Below are 17,242 nucleotides of genomic sequence, written 5' to 3'. Positions count from 1 at the left end.
CTAATGCTGAAGAGGTAAGAGGGTAAGAGCATTGTGAGACAGAGAGACATGTACAGGATACTGCTGCAACAGACTAATGCTGAAGAGGTAAGAGGGTAAGAGCATTGTGAGACAGAGAGACATGTACAGGATACTGCTGCAACAGGCTAATGCTGAAGAGGTAAGAGCATTGTGAGACAGAGAGACATGTAGAGGATACTGCTGAAACAGGCTAATGCTGAAGAGGTAAGAGCATTGTGAGACAGAGAGACATGTAGAGGATACTGCTGAAACAGGCTAATGCTGAAGAGGTAAGAGCATTGTGAGACAGAGAGACATGTACAGGATACTGCTGCAACAGGCTAATGCTGAAGAGGTAAGAGCATTGTGAGACAGAGAGACATGTACAGGATACTGCTGCAACAGACTAATGCTGAAGAGGTAAGAGCATTGTGAGACAGAGAGACATGTACAGGATACTGCTGCAACAGGCTAATGCTGAAGAGGTAAGAACATTGTGAGACAGAGAGACATGTACAGGATACTGCTGCAACTGGCTAATGCTGAAGAGGTAAGAGCATTGTGAGACAGAGAGACATGTACAGGATACTGCTGCAACAGGCTAATGCTGAAGAGGTAAGAGCATTGTGAGACAGAGAGACATGTACAGGATACTGCTGCAACAGGCTAATGCTGAAGAGGTAAGAGCATTGTGAGACAGAGAGACATGTACAGGATACTGCTGCAACAGACTAATGCTGAAGAGGTAAGAACATTGTGAGACAGAGAGACATGTACAGGATACTGCTGCAACAGGCTAATGCTGAAGAGGTAAGAGCATTGTGAGACAGAGAGACATGTACAGGATACTGCTGCAACTGGCTAATGCTGAAGAGGTAAGAGCATTGTGAGACAGAGAGACATGTACAGGATACTGCTGCAACTGGCTAATGCTGAAGAGGTAAGAGGGTAAGAGCATTGTGAGACAGAGAGACATGTACAGGATACTGCTGCAACAGACTAATGCTGAAGAGGTAAGAGGGTAAGAGCATTGTGAGACAGAGAGACATGTACAGGATACTGCTGCAACAGGCTAATGCTGAAGAGGTAAGAGCATTGTGAGACAGAGAGACATGTAGAGGATACTGCTGAAACAGGCTAATGCTGAAGAGGTAAGAGCATTGTGAGACAGAGAGACATGTAGAGGATACTGCTGAAACAGGCTAATGCTGAAGAGGTAAGAGCATTGTGAGACAGAGAGACATGTACAGGATACTGCTGCAACAGGCTAATGCTGAAGAGGTAAGAGCATTGTGAGACAGAGAGACATGTACAGGATACTGCTGCAACAGGCTAATGCTGAAGAGGTAAGAGCATTGTGAGACAGAGAGACATGTACAGGATACTGCTGAAACAGGCTAATGCTGAAGAGGTAAGAGCATTGTGAGACAGAGAGACATGTACAGGATACTGCTGCAACAGGCTAATGCTGAACAGGTACTCTTATGAACTGAACACTTTCAAAAGCACAAATTTGAATAAATATCTAGAACTGTTCTGGCAGTATATTTAATGTATTATCTTTAGGGGTGGTCAACGATGATGCACATGATATTATGCTAGACAGGTGTTTTGAGAACTTGTATTAGTACAGTTGATTGTCAAGGCGTATGTTGATGCCACTTTACACAACCAACACTTTTTATTTTGAGATCCGAAACGAGTGTATTATTCCATTTATTATTTACCTTTATGCCATATTATTCTGCAACAAACAATATATTGTATGTCTTGACAATGCGATGACTAACAGCTTAAGCTAGCCGAATATTTGTATGGACATAAAGTAGTCCATTAACTTGCATGATAATTATGGAAACAGAAAATCCTATAGAAAACAGTTGTTCATATTTTTATGTTGAACACAATGTGATTTGATGGTAGTTAATGGATGGATATATTATACAATTATCATATACAGGTTAGGGGTATAGTATATATTGCACCCTAAGGAGAATGTTGTCTACTGAGGGCTGAATGCCTTGGTGGTCATTACTCTTGGTAGGGTAAATTTTTACTGTACCCTTCAAAGCAGCCAATGACATTTTTCTTATTACAAACTGTTTTTATACTTTAAATAACAAATCTGTTAATCATGCAGATTTTATATGAAAATAAAGTGCTCATCAACATGATTTAATTTTTATACATTTAATAAGTCTGTACAGATTTTTGCTGCAACGAAATCTTTAGAAATCTTGGTTACTTTTTTTAGCACCACATGCTGGGTATATTTAAGAAATAATATTTTTATGCTGCCACAAAATTTTTGGGGGGAGCATATAGTTGCCGCTTCATTTGTCCGTGACTGTGTCCGTCCGTGCATAAATTTTGTCCAGGCTATTTCTCAGCAATTCATGACCGGAATTCAATTAAACTTTATGAGAAGCTTTACTACCAAGAGGAGATGTGCATTTTATCAGCCGGTTATCGGATAATTTTTCACAGAGTTATGGCCCTTTGAAATTTTCTATAAACTGTACATATAGTGCAATTCTTGTCCCCCCAACTACTAGACGTTTCCTTTTATCTGAATATATAGTGCAATATTGTGATAAAAAAAAACCTTTGGGGAGCATCACCCGTCTCCGACGGTTTCTTGTTCTATCATGGTTTGTTGTCGAATAACCCACAGTAAGGAGTATAGATGCGTAGGAATTAAATCACGAGTGCGAAGCACGAGTGATTTGATAACACGCATCTATACTCCTTACTGTGGGTGATTCAACAACAGACCATCATAGAAAAATATTATTTCGATTCTAACACGATTCTGATTGATTTGGTTCAAGCTTTTGGACGTGAACTATATTTTTCAATACTCCGCCCTTCTTAGTACAAAGTTCACTATTTAGTGAGGTCATTGAATTGTACAAACATATGACGTCGTTTTCATTCATAAATATTTTGCAAATGACGTCACTTTCATTGAGAACAACAATCTTAGAAACTAAATGACGTCACGTTTATTGATGCTACTGAAAAGCTGACATGCTATATAGATCTACAAATATTTTCTTAATTACGTTTCTTAACAAATAACATTTTTTGCAGGCGTGGTGTTGCCACTTATCACCAAATACACAATTTGTTGGTTCATTACATTTATATACATGCTACATTTATTACAATTCTTTTAGAGCGGGGTTTTAGCACGTGCATTTAACTGCAATATTTTCTTTATTTATTCGGAACTATTTTTGATACATTAAGCTCCGCCCATAATTTTTTATTGCAGAATAACCCACACTTGATTTCCTTCTTTGTCTATAGAAAACAAATCGCGTGCTGTGTTAGATAAAAATAATAGCTTGGTCGCCATATATTATGTTCAAATTTCATGATAGGTTTATGGAAATTCAACATGCGAAAGTCACATAAAGGATAATGTTTTTTAATACATTTGCAATTCTCCACATTCAAGGTGTCAATGACCTCGTTCTCAAAGAGTGGTTCGTCCAAGACACCCGAGAAGCCCGCACTGAAGAGCCCGGGTGTGGACCGGGCCGGGCAGAGACAGCTGGAGGACACCACACGGGCTCTGAAACAACTGCAAGAGGAGTTCTCAACATACAAGAAAGAAAAATTCGAGAATGATAAGTAAGAACTGGGGCTGGTTTTGACCTGTCTAACGAGAAAGAAATGTTGTACATTTTGATTTCATTTCATGTGCAGGTTTTTGCCCTGAAATTTAGAGTTTATAATTGGGATTCCAATATGCTGGCATTGGTTTGTGCTAATTGTCTATTGCAATTCATTCTAATCAGGGCTTTCCACAGGCCATTTAACGATCCCTCGCCGGGGCGCTTGAATTTCGAAATCAGAGTCCCCGGGGCGCTTGAAATTTTCCTATCAGTGTATTTTTCAGTAAAAGAAAGTGGAGATTGTCAAAAAAAATCAAGGTTTCTCTATCAGTGTATCAATATTCCCTGTTTTAAAAGAGCACTTGGTACCTACTTTCACAAGTAATCGCCATAAACACCACATGGGGTAATGGATAATCCACTGATAAGAGAATAACATGACGCGCGTATTGATTATTCTAGCCACATTACACAATCATTTAAATACTGGCAAGGATGTATTAGGTAACTTTCCAGTCGTCAAACTGTGATGTTCATTGTCCAATCGATTACGCGAATGCTTATGAGGGCGGGGTTAACTATTGATCATTATTTTTGATTGACGTCGGGCAGAAGTAAGAGTTTATTGCAGCTTGATTAGCAAGAAGTTGTACCATTTACGTAATATAAAACCGGTAACTAGTACAGTACAGTACATTATTTAAATGTTACCGCAACGTTATAATATTCTTGCTTCAAATTAGCAGTGCAAATTTATTTTGTGTCGAATCTTTTTCTCAATTAAAAAGAGCGCGAAAATTATGCAGCATGTACAACGTCGCGTCATGTGTATTGTGCGTGTATTGAGCGTTTTAACAAGCACACAACACGTCAGGAGATTGACGCATGTTCAGAAGCAATATTTCATCAAATCTATAAATAGTCACTTAACATTTATTTGATACCATAGAAAATGGCAAGGTTTGTGTTTAAGAAATAGTTGAGAGCTTTTATCGTAAATTTTTACCAGAAAGTGATTTATAAAAACAGAATAAACGGGATTATCGGGTAATAAATAGAAACTTGAAAAGTAGTAAGTATACAGTAATAGAGTCGGGTTGAAATGGATGTATTGGGGAACAGTTCGAGTCGGGATTTTACCATCTGTGCGGGAAAGTTTTAAAACAATTAAACAATATAAAAAATTATTTATATTTTTAAATGACTGGTGGATTTTCTTGAAGAGTCATAGCGCACCAAATGATGTCTTTTTACGCTGTTTTTCTTTGAGTTATAACGCACCACAGAACGTGAACTGACATGTTAAATTAAAAAATAATCAACGAACCACCCCTATCAGCCCCGGGGCGCCTGACAAAAATCCTGTGGAAAGCACTGCTATTAACTCAAAGTTATTACCATTATGTAGTTCAAGTTTCCTTTGAGATTGTTCAGAAAACACCATCAGCACATTTGGATACTACATAAGTAGAAACAAAGATTCAGTCCATGATTTCCCGCCCTCAATCTTTAAATACTGCTTTTAAGGAGGACATATGGATTTTCAGAAAACATAAGGCCAACCACAAAGTGTAGGGGCCATTAGCAATAGGGACCATTGGCTAGAAGCCTCCTGCTTATTTCCAACCCTTGTATTACCTACGCACTTGTGCTATGCTAACCCAGTCTATGTTTATGGTTTGCATTCTGTTGTGGAAGTAGTGGATAAAAACAAGAATTTCTCTACTGATAGAGCTCCGGAGTTTCGTGGTTTGCTATATCACTGTTGATGTATACATTTCAGACTTACCAATGACCAGCTTGAAGAGAACAGAAAGGAACTGGGAGACCTGAGAATACAGAATGCTAAACTTTCCTCACAGGTTCCACTTAATTAACATTTATACTGAATTTATTGATGCAAGAACAACTTAGGCCCCAAGCTTGACACACAAACTAATTCAGGAAGTAAGGCAATGAATTCTGATAGGCAATCAATATATTGTAATTCTACATGTCTTGGACCTGATGGAAAGTCTGTGTTATATGCCATAGCAGTGTTACATGTTCTGTAAAGTGTCTGTTTATATTGACAATAATTAAATGTGGAACATCATATTGACTAAACAATAGGCACATTGTGTCATGTGTAACATGGTTAATTTAATACGTTGATGAATGACTTACCAATAACATTAACATTTGGAAGTGTATTTCCAATTTTTTATTTTATTAAGCTCATTTGGGAATTTAACAGAATATTTACAGTCGTGTGTATTGAATTCAATAATAATTTGTTAAAACACCTTACACATCAAATAATTTTTTGTCCCCTACCGGTTTCACTGGAGGGGACTTATGGTTTGCGCTCAGTCAGTCAGTCCCTCAGTCAGTCAGTCAGTCAGTCAGTCATGTCAGTCAGTCTGTCTGTCTGTCACACTTTTCTGGATCCTGCGATTACTTTAAAAGTTCTGAATATTTTTTCATTAAACTTGAAACATGGATAGATGGCAAAATGGACATTATGCACATCATTTCATTTTGTTCCTACGTCAAAAATTCTGGTTGCTATGGCAACAAATTACTATAAATACTGCTGAAAATGGTGGTTTTCTGGATCCTGCGATAACTTTAAAAGTTCTTAATATTTTTTCATGAAACTTGAAACATGGATAGATGGCAATACGGACATTATGCACGTCATTTCATTTTGTTCCTACATAAAAAATTGCTATGGCAACAAATAAAAAAAAAGTTAAAAAATTCTGACAATGCTGGAATTTCTGACAATGGTGGAGCTGGTAGGGGACATATATTGCTTGGCAATAGTCTTGTTTTTTCAATATTATGCGTCAATTGCTAAATTTCTATGAGCATTACACCGGCTTGCCGCCATCAGTCTGTAAAGTAATTAGGTAACGGGCAATGATTTTATTTTTAGCTCGGCATTTTCGGAGAAAACCCGAGGTATTGTCATAGCCAGCTCGTTGTCCGCTGTCCACGTCGTGCTAAAACCTTAACATTTTGTTAAGGTTTTGAACATTGGCTCTAAAATCAAATTGCTTCCACCTACAACTTTGAAACTTCATATGTAGATGCACCTTGATGAGTTCTACACGCCACACCCATTTTTGGTTCACTAGGTCAAAGTGACTGTCCATAAAAATAAATAAATTCAGACCAGCTTTCATTTATTATGCTCCACAAAAATTTATTTTGGGGGGAGCATATAGTCGCCGCTTTGTCTGTCTGTGCGTGTGTGCGTCTGTCTGTCCGTCCATGCACAATTTTTGTCCGGGCTATTTCTCAGCAACTAATGACCGGAATTCAATGAAACTTTATGGGAAGCTTCACTACCAAGAGGAGATGTGCATATAATCAGCGGGTTCTGGTCGGACGATTTTTCACAGAGTTATGGCCCTTTGAAATTTTCTATAAAAAAATTATTGTCCCCCAACTACTGTGCCCTCAAGACATTTCCTTTTATCTGAATATAAAGTGCAATATTGTGACAAAAAAAAACTTTGGGGAGCATCACCCGTCTCTGACGGTTGCTTGTTCAAAACTGCACCTGTAGCCGAGCGTGGCAGCCATTATGTGGTGCCCTTGTAATTATTTATTTTTCCATATATATATAAGATGCACTGGAATAAATGACACAGGCAACTTTTGTTTGGTTTAAATGTACCTTTAATACTCCGAAAAATACAGTATTTTGAAAAACTGTGCAATTTAAAATAAGTTACTTCTAATCTATTGTTTGTTCAAGTGAAATAAATTTATTTGGATTGATATTCCATAAATGTGATATAGGTAATGAACATTTCTGCAAAAGTTAGATTTCATCTTTCATCTATGCTGTGATTTCTCAACAGCTGGAGTATGCGGCAGAGAGAAACAAGGTTTCCCTGAGCAACATCGAGGGTTACAAAAGGGAGATCAAGGTTTTACAGGACAAAGTCCAGAAATATGGGGCCTCCATCGCCAAGTATGAGCAGACCATCAACTCACAGAGACAGGTCAGGCTTTAAAATCCCATTATAGCCTCACTCTGGGAAAATGGCCGTGAATCCATGTGTGAAAAGTGTCACTGCAGCCTGCGCAGGCTAATCAGGGACCACACTGGTGAATCCATGTGTGAAAAGTGTCACTGCAGCCTGCGCAGGCTAATCAGGGACCACACTGGTGAATCCATGTGTGAAAAGTGTCACTGCAGCCTGCGCGGGCTAATCAGGGACCATACTGGTGAATCCATGTGTGAAAAGTGTCACTGCAGCCTGCACAGGCTAATCAGGGACCACACTGGTGAATCCACGTGTGAAAAGTGTCACCCCAGATTAGCCTGTGCAGTCAGGGACCACACTTTCCGCTTTATTTGTATTATTCATGTAAAGAAAGTCTCTTTAGCAAAACTCCAGTTTATTCGGAAAGTGTTGTCCCTGATTAGCCTGTTCCCACTTCATAGGCTAATCTATGATGACACTATGCACATGCATTAAGCCATGTTATCCCAGATCAAGATTAATTTCTTGTTTCTGTGTTTTGTGACTTAAAGTGAAAGTGAGAGTTGTTTAAGCTCATGCTTTACACATAACACATGCGTAACATTGGAAGGAGCTTTCATGGTATATATGAAAGCTGAAGAACACATGCAAAACACATGCATAACCTTGGAAGGGGCTTTCATGGTATATATGAAAGCTGAAGGAGAGTGACAGGCTGGTATAGGTTGATTTATGGCAGGGATGGCAAAATCAAATGTCCGAGTTGCCCGAGTTGTACATTTGCTTGTCTGGGGAACTGATTTTTTTCAATTAAGTTGTCTGTGGACAACAAGTTTTTTAAAAGTCGGGTCCAGGTATACAAAAAAATACATTGTATTAAAGCCGTAATTAAGTTTTACAAAACCGGATGTTGACATGCGATTACATTGTTAGTGCTATTTGCGGAGCAATCAAGCTAAAATATGGGCACTCACCTGCGCAGTGATCTCCCTTAATCTTAAAGAGACCAGGAGCATGCCACATTTTAAACATTCGGCCCGACTGTTAGACAGTGTACAGACTGGTTTCTTTATTTTTACAATCAGACGGAAATAAAAAGTATCAAAGTAAGATAATCAAAACACGGTCTACCTTGTTATTTAAGACGACTTTAATGGTAAAAATGGAACATTTAGTGTTTTTTTGATCTTCAAGAACGGAGCAGAAACCAGAAGCTTTGAGCAGTCCACCTCCCAAAAAAACTAAGAAAGATTATGATAAAAAATATGATCTAAGTAAACGCACCAGAACTTTTCAAGAAACTTTGCTCGCTGATTTTCAATGGTTACCAGTTGATGATAATCAAATTGCTACCAGTAGCGGCGCAGAGCCTCAGTCTGATGAGGTCGACATATTGGACTAGTTTAATTTGTTAAGATTACGATGTACTTATGTTCAACACATGTTTTAATAACACTAGCTTTGCAAGATTAAGTTTTAGAAAGTCTTTATATTGTTTATAATATACTGCTATAATGAATGTACTATTGAAATACAACTATAAACAAAACTAGCAAATCATACTCATTTTGGTATATTCCACATTGTTTTGCATTAATCAATAAATGCGTTTATAATTTATATAAACATTAACGGACAAGTTAAATTTCCTAAATGGTTGTCCGTGGACAAGTATAGTTTTATGAGATTTCGCCACCCTTGTATGGGATATAATTTGCGTAGGAACCGTGCCAGGCATGTCCTAGTTTTGAATCTTGATTTCTGCCAGCTAATATTGAATTTATAGTGCAAGAGGCTGATCATAAACTTTTTGTCCTTAGAGTTTTTCTAAAGTCCATGTATGTAGATAAAAATGTATGTTTGCACTCAGTCCCATTTATATATTAGTTCTACACTAATATTGTACTGTTGAACTAATGGATTTGTTTAAATTTATTTCATGATTCGGATTCAAGAATTCTAATTCATTCACAGACATGTTGTTGTTTCGGGATGTATAGTCCTTACACCAGAGGCTGCAAAAGTATATGTGTACTTAATCAACATAGTAAATTGAATGTTACAACAATTAGTATTTTAATGGACTGTAGGAGCTGATGGGGTTGCAAGAGCAGGTGTCTCAAGCCCAGGCCAAGGCTGAGAACGTGCGGTCAGAGCGGGACATCATCCGGGCGTCTGAACAGCGCCTCCTGGTGGAAATAGGCAGCATGAGGCGTGAGAGACAGACACAGACCATGCTCATGGCAAACCTTCAGGCTATACAGGTAGGGGAATGCAGTATGTTTGCTAGCATTTGCAATTGGTCCATGCATTATGTCATCACTGTAAAGGTGGATTAAAATTGTTTATGTGAGTTGTTCTGAGAAAAACGGGTTCAATGCATGTTGGTCAAGTGTGGTCCCAGATGAGCCTATGCAGTCTGCACAGGCTAATCAGGGAAGGCACTTTCCATTTTTATGGTATTATTGGTTGAAAGGAAGTCTCTCGTGATTGAGTATTTTTGTCAAATCTGCTTGCAGTGTGCAGGATACAGCTTTTACAGTTTCTGTCTGCATTTAAAAATTACATTCACATCATGTCCACCATTTTTAGAGAGGATATGTTAAAAATTGATACCTGTTGTCATTCTTTATGCCAAGGTAACACCATTTTTATGTCCCCGAGTCTATAGGTCATCCTTCAAGGTCAAAGGTCAAATATATGGGGGGGGGGGGACATAGTGTTTCACAAACACATCTTGTTTTTTTTTTAAAATGAATAGGATTCCTGACAATGGGCTTGATATGTTGTTAACAGCTATTTAGTACCTAACTAAACAAATATTTCAGGTCATTTGATTTAATCTGAGTTTAAATCTGAGTAATGAGTATATTGGAATCACAAACAAATGAAACTTGCTTTCTTCTTGGTCATTTTAAGTTGAGCCTTATGTTCAAATGTTGAAAGCCCATTGTCCTGAGGCTTACAACTAGGAGTACTCTATGACAGGTGTTTTCACTTGAGCCTCTCTGGAAAATGGGGGCTTAATGCATATGCCCAAAGTGTTGTTCCAGCGATTTCTGCCTAAACTTGATTTCACCAAATAAAAACTTTTTTTACACGAAAAATACCATCAAAGCGGAAAGAGTTGTCCCTGATTAGCCTGTGCAGACTGCACAGGCTAATCTGGGATGACACTTCACACACATGCATTAAGCCCCATTCATCTGAGCACGACTCACTTTTTTGCTCAAGAACAATCTGGAGCGAGCTGAGAACGAGACAAAGCACCGACTAACCGTGCAGATTGAGGAGCTGGAGAGAGAGAAGAACACGCTGAAGAATAACCTGCAGCTGGAGACCAAACAGGCCCAGACGCTCACCAGTCATTTTGAGGTATGTATAGTTCACTGGTACTAATTATTCAGGCCCAGACGCTCACCAGTCATTTTGAGGTATGTATAGTTCACTGGTACTGATTGGCCCAGACGCTCACCAGTCATTTTGAGGTATGTATAGTTCACTGGTACTGATAATTCAGGCCCAGACGCTCACCAGTCATTTTGAGGTATGTATAGTTCACTGGTACAGGCCCAGACGCTCACCAGTCATTTTGAGGTATGTATAGTTCACTGGTACAGGCCCCGACGCTCACCAGTAATTTTGAGGTATGTATAGTTCACTGGTACTGATAATTCAGGCCCAGACGCTCACCAGTCATTTTGAGGTATGTATAGTTCACTGGTACAGGCCCAGACGCTCACCAGTCATTTTGAGGTATGTAGAGTTCACTGGTACTGATAGGCCCAGACGCTCACCAGTCATTTTGAGGTATGTATAGTTCACTGGTACTGATAATTCAGGCCCAGACGCTCACCAGTCATTTTTAGGTATGTAGAGTTCACTGGTACTGATAGACGCTCACCAGTCATTTTGAGGTATGTAGAGTTCACTGGTACTGATAATTCAGGCCCAGACGCTCACCAGTCATTTTGAGGTATGTATAGTTCACTGGTACTGATTATTCAGGCCCAGACGCTCACCAGTCATTTTGAGGTATGTATAGTTCACTGGTACAGGCCCAGACGCTCACCAGTCATTTTGAGGTATGTAGAGTTCACTGGTACTGATAGACGCTCACCAGTCATTTTGAGGTATGTATAGTTCACTGGTACTGATAATTCAGCCTTGCTCTGGGAAAACAGGGCTTTATGCACAACACTTTCTGCCTATTTTAGATTTTTTGCCAAAAAGAGACTTTATTTACATAAAAAAATACAAAAAAGCGAAAAGTGGCGTCCCTGATTAGCCTGTGCAGACTCCACAGGATAATTTGAGACAACACTTTACCCACATGCATTAAGTGCTGCTTTCCCAGATTTCAGCTCAATTGTACCACAGTAAATTACATTTGAAAGTGTGTAGATAGGACTTATTGTTTGTGTGTTTGTCGGTCACCCTGTCAAAATAACATTTGTGGTAAAAAGTACTTCGGCATATCACAGTTGATTGATTTGACATTTGAAATATGTGATCAGAATGTGTTTTAATGTACAAGACACAATCTTCATGGCAAATAACCTGATTATTAGACCGCTAGGAGGGGACTATTGGTTTCCTAATGGTCTGTATGTGTGTCAGTCTGTCTGAATCTGGATCCTGCAATAATTCAAGAAGTACTTAGGCTTGATTATTAAAACTTTATTTGTGGATAGTGGACCATTTTGGAAATGTGCACCTTATTTCAGTTATTTTGTCAGACAAAAATTATGTCTGTTTTGTTTTGCGATTTTTATTTTTAAATCTTCTCCCTGCTATAAATTCAAAGTACTTTAAATAGGTTGATGAAACTTGGGAGATCCTGTTCTGACAATATAAATTCTGTAGCGGCCTGCTGTTTTGTCCTTTATAATGCTCTTGTAAATTAAGTTATGTCATCACTCAAAAGTTTGTATGTATAAGATACCATTTTTAACATGATCCATTTATTCCTGAGCTTAGTGCCATTGAAATAAGCAATTGGAATGACTGCCTCTCAAAACAAAGATGGGTGTAGGGAAAGAAGTCATACTTGTGACAAAGCAATAGTTATGAGGTGCCTTTAGTAAACAGGAGTCAGTCTTTTTAATATATGTGAAGGAAACAGAGGCATATGATGCTGAATAAGCATTTTGAGGTATGGTTTAGAAAATTAAAGTTTGTTGAATGCATCGTGTCCTAAAGAGTTTGTAAAAAGAAGGCTCGTATGCTATAAATCATATCAATAATGTATGAATGCAATTATAAAACAACAGTGTTTTTAATGGAGCCTTGTTTTGGGAAACATGGCAATGGGAATGCATGTGCCTTAAGTGCAGTATACATTAGCATGTGCTGTCCACAACGGCTTATCAGGGACAACTCTTTCCTCTTAAACTTGATGTAAACTTAGAAGATACTTTTTTAAGTGAAAAATTGCATTGAAGCGGTGTTGTCCCTGATTACAGCCTAATTTGGGATGACACTGTAGACACATGAATTAAGCCCAGATTTCCTAGATGAATGCTGAATGTATGCAATAAAATGTGCAGTATGTGTGTATTTAATATGTGTGTATTTAATTGCAGCATCAGGTGCAGGAGTTGAGATCCCAGCTGGAACAGGAGATCAAGTCTCACCAGACCAGCAAGGACAAATGTGCCCACCTGGACAAGTCATGTACCGAAAACATGCAACAGGTGCACAGTCACTGTCAGCTCTGACTTATAAAGTAGAAAGCACTTGTTTAGAAAATAATAAAAAAAGGACTTATCCAGTATGTATTACTGGATTAGAAAATACAAACCACTGTTTTAGAACACAGAAAGCACTGAGCTGAAACATTAAAAGCACTGACTAAGATACTGCATTGGTCCGACTTAGAAAGCATTCTGTAGACTGTAGTAAGTTTACTGGCTTAGATAAAAAAAAAATATATTATAAAAATGTAAAGCACTGACTAAGAAAATACAAAGCAATGACAAATAATTTTTTGGGAAAAATACAAACCACTGACATATAACAAATTATGTGGAAATTAAAAGGACCTTTGTAAAAAGCAAAGACTTGGACAATACAAAGCTTTGTATAATTTTTTGGATATTTGGATTTGAATATGAAGCTTCTTTTTATGCTCCCCCAAAATTTTTTGGGGGAGCATATAGTCTCCGCTTCATCTGTCCGTGCGTGTGTCCGTGCGTCCATGCACAATTTCTCAGCAATAAATGACCGTCATTCAATTAAACTTTATGGGAAGCTTCACTATCAAAAGGAGATGTGCATATTATCAGCCGGTTCTGGTCTGATGATTTTTCACAGAGTTGTGGCCCTTTGAAATTTTCCATTAACTGTACATATAGTGCAATTCTTGCCTGGGCTATTTCTCAGCAAATAATGACCGGAATTCAATAACTAATGACCGGAATTCAATGAAACTTTATGGGAAGCTTCACTACGAAAAGGAGATGTGCATATTATCAGCCAGTTCTGGTCGGATAATTTTTCACAGACTTATGGCCCTTTGAAATTTTCCATTAACTGTACATATAGTGCAATTCTTGTCCGGGCTAATTCTCAGCAACTAATGACTGGAATTCCATGAAACTTTATGGGAAGCTTCACTACCAAGAGGAGATGTGCATATTATCAGCGGGTTCTTGTCGGATGATTTTTCACAGAGTTATGGCCCTTTGAAATTTTCCATTGTACATATAGTGCAATTCTTGTACGAGCTATTTCTCTGCAACTTATTACAGGAATTCAATGAAACTTAATGGGAAGCTTCACTACCAACAGGAGATATGCATATTATCAGCCGGTTATGGTCGGATGATTTTTATGCTCCCCCTAAATTTTTGGGGAGAGCATATAGTCGCTGCTTCGTCTGTCCGTGTGTCCGTCAGTGCACAATTTTTGTCCGGTAATTCAATGAAACTTTATGGGAAGCTTCACTTCCAACAGGAGATGTGCATATTATCAGCCGGTTATGGTCAGATGATTTTTCACAGAGTTATAGCCCTTTGAAATTTTCTATAAACTGTACATATTGTGCAATTCTTGTCCCCCAAACTACTGACTGCAATTCAATGAAGCTTTATGGGAAGCTTAACTACCTTGAGGAGACGCGCATGTTATTTGTGGGTTCTGGTTAGATGATTTATTTAGAGAGTTATGGCCCTTTGAAATTGTTAAGTTGCTTAATCATCCATCGTATTATTTTGTCCAAAGTTATGCCCCTCAAGACGTTTCCTTTTATCTGAATATATAGTGCAATATTGTGACAAAAAAAACTTTTGGGGAGCATCACATGTCTCGGACGGTTCGTTGTTCACAGAGTTATTGCCCTTTGAAATTTTCTATAAACTGTACATATAGTGCAATTCTTGTCCGGGCTATTTCTCCCCAACTACTGACTGGAATACAATGAAGCTTTATGGGAAGCTTGACTACCTTGAGGAGATGCGCATGTTATTTGTGGGTTCTGGTTAGATGATTTATTTAGAGATTTCAGGCCCTTTTGAAATTTTTAAGTTGCTTAACCATCCATCGTATTATTTTGTCCAAAGTAATGCCCCTCTAGACGTTTCCTTTTATCTGAATATATAGTGCAATATTGTGACAAAAAAAACCTTTGGGGAGCATCACCCGTCTCCGACGGTTTCTTGTTAATTTTAAATAGTGTTTTAGTGAAGAATTCATACTTCCTTGGTAAAATGATAACTGTAACTGCCCTATGTGAATTTATTTTTCTATAAACATTTTAGAGAGCCTCATTTTATTAGCTCATCTATTTTTTGAAAAAAAATTATGAGCTATTGTCATCACCTTGGCGTCGGCATACGGTTAAGTTTTGTGTTTAGGTCCACTTTTCTCATAAAGTATCAATGCTATTGCATTCAAACTTGGTACACTTACTTACTGTCATGAGGGGACTGGGCAGGCAAAGTTAGATAACTCTGGCTTGCATTTTGACAGAATTATGTGCCCTTTTTATACTTAAAAAATTGAAAATTTTGTTAAGTTTTGTGTTAAGGTCCATTTTATTCCTTAAGTATCAAAGCTATTGCTTTCATACTTGCAACACTTACTAACTATCATAAGGGGACTGTGCAGGCAAAGTTATGTAACTCTGACTGGCATTTTGACAGAATTATGTGCCCTTTTTATACTTAGAAAATTGAAATTTGGTTAAGTTTTGTGTTTAGGTCCACTTTTTTCCTAAAGTATCAAAGCTATTGCTTTCATACTTGCAACACTAACTAACTATCTTAAGGGAACTGTGCAGGCAAAGTAATGTAACTCTGACTGGCATTTTGACGGAATTATGGGCCCTTTATACTTGAAAATTTGGTTAAGTTTTGTGTTTTGGTCCACTTTACCCCTGAAGTATCATAGATATTGCTTTCATACTTTGAACACTCGCAAACTATCATAAGGGGACACTAAAGGACAAGTTGCATAACTCTGGTTGTCATTTTTACGGAATTATGGCCCTTTTTTGACTAAGTAACTTTGAATATATGGTTACATTTTGTGTTTAGATCCACTTTACTTCTAAAGTATCAAGGCTATTGCTTTTAAACTTCAAATACTTTCATGCTATCATGAGGGTACTGTACCTGGCAAGTTGAATTTTACCTTGACCTTTGAATGGCCTTGACTTTCAAGGTCAAATTATTAGATTTTGCTAAAATTGCCATAACTTCTTTATTTATGATTAGATTCGATTGATACTTTGACAAAACAACTCTTACCTGACATACCACAATAGACTCCACCCAAACCATCCCCCACGCCCCCCCCCGAATCCCCGCCCCAAATCCCCGCCCCGAATCCCCCCCTCCCCCCCCTCCCAATTTTTTTTTTTTAAATTAAAGATCATCTAATAAATGACCACCACACCCTCACACTATACCCCCACCCCAAAAAAATAAGTTGATAAGTAGGATGGCATATAGCAGTTGAACTGTCCGTTAGTATGTCAGTCTGTCCGTCCGTCCAAAAAAAACTTTAACATTGGCCATAACTTTTTAACTTTTGAAGATAGCAACTTGATATTTGGCATGCATGTGTATCTCATGGAGCAGCACATTTTGAGTGATGAAAGGTCAAAGTCATCCTTCAAGGTCAAATGTCAAATTTATGGTGTCTGTCCGTGCGAAAACTTTTAACATTGGCCATAACTTTTTCAATATTGCAGATAGCAACTTGATATTTGGCATGCATGTGTATCTCATGGAGCTGAACATTTTGAGTGGTGAAAGGTGAAGGTCAAGGTCATCCTTCAAAGTCTAATGTCAAATAACTGGCGTCTGTCCGTCCGAAAATTTTAACATTGGCCATTACTTTTTTAATATTGAAGCTAGCAACTTGATATTTGGCATGCATGTGTATCTCATGAAGCTGCAAATTTTGAGTGGTGGAAGGTCAAGGTCATCCTTCAAGGTAAAAATAAATAAATATATTTTTCAAAGCGGCGTTCTCATGAAGCTGCACATTTTGAGTGGTGGAAGGTCAAGGTCTTCCTTCAAGGTCAATGGTCAAAAAAATATAATTCAAAGCGGCGTTCTCATGAAGCTGCACATTTTGACTTCTGAAGTTCAAGGTCAAGGTCATTCTTTAAGGTCAAGGTCATTCTTC

General features: G+C 38.1%; 1 protein-coding gene across 1 annotated transcript in view; it reads left to right on the top strand.

The window, feature by feature from the left end:
* LOC127861476 (nucleoprotein TPR-like) overlaps positions 1-17,242 on the top strand; it is a 139,975-nt gene that overhangs the window by 41,628 nt on the left and 81,105 nt on the right. Inside the window, exons 19-24 of the mRNA XM_052399975.1 lie at positions 3,464-3,639; positions 5,407-5,485; positions 7,478-7,621; positions 9,697-9,870; positions 10,841-10,981; positions 13,192-13,302. Coding sequence (XP_052255935.1) covers positions 3,464-3,639; positions 5,407-5,485; positions 7,478-7,621; positions 9,697-9,870; positions 10,841-10,981; positions 13,192-13,302 — 825 coding nt within the window. The remainder of the gene's footprint in view (positions 1-3,463; positions 3,640-5,406; positions 5,486-7,477; positions 7,622-9,696; positions 9,871-10,840; positions 10,982-13,191; positions 13,303-17,242) is intronic.

This window comes from Dreissena polymorpha, chromosome 16, assembly GCF_020536995.1.
Source record: "Dreissena polymorpha isolate Duluth1 chromosome 16, UMN_Dpol_1.0, whole genome shotgun sequence".
NCBI lineage: Eukaryota > Metazoa > Mollusca > Bivalvia > Myida > Dreissenidae > Dreissena > Dreissena polymorpha.
This window is presented reverse-complemented; position numbering and strand designations above follow the sequence as displayed.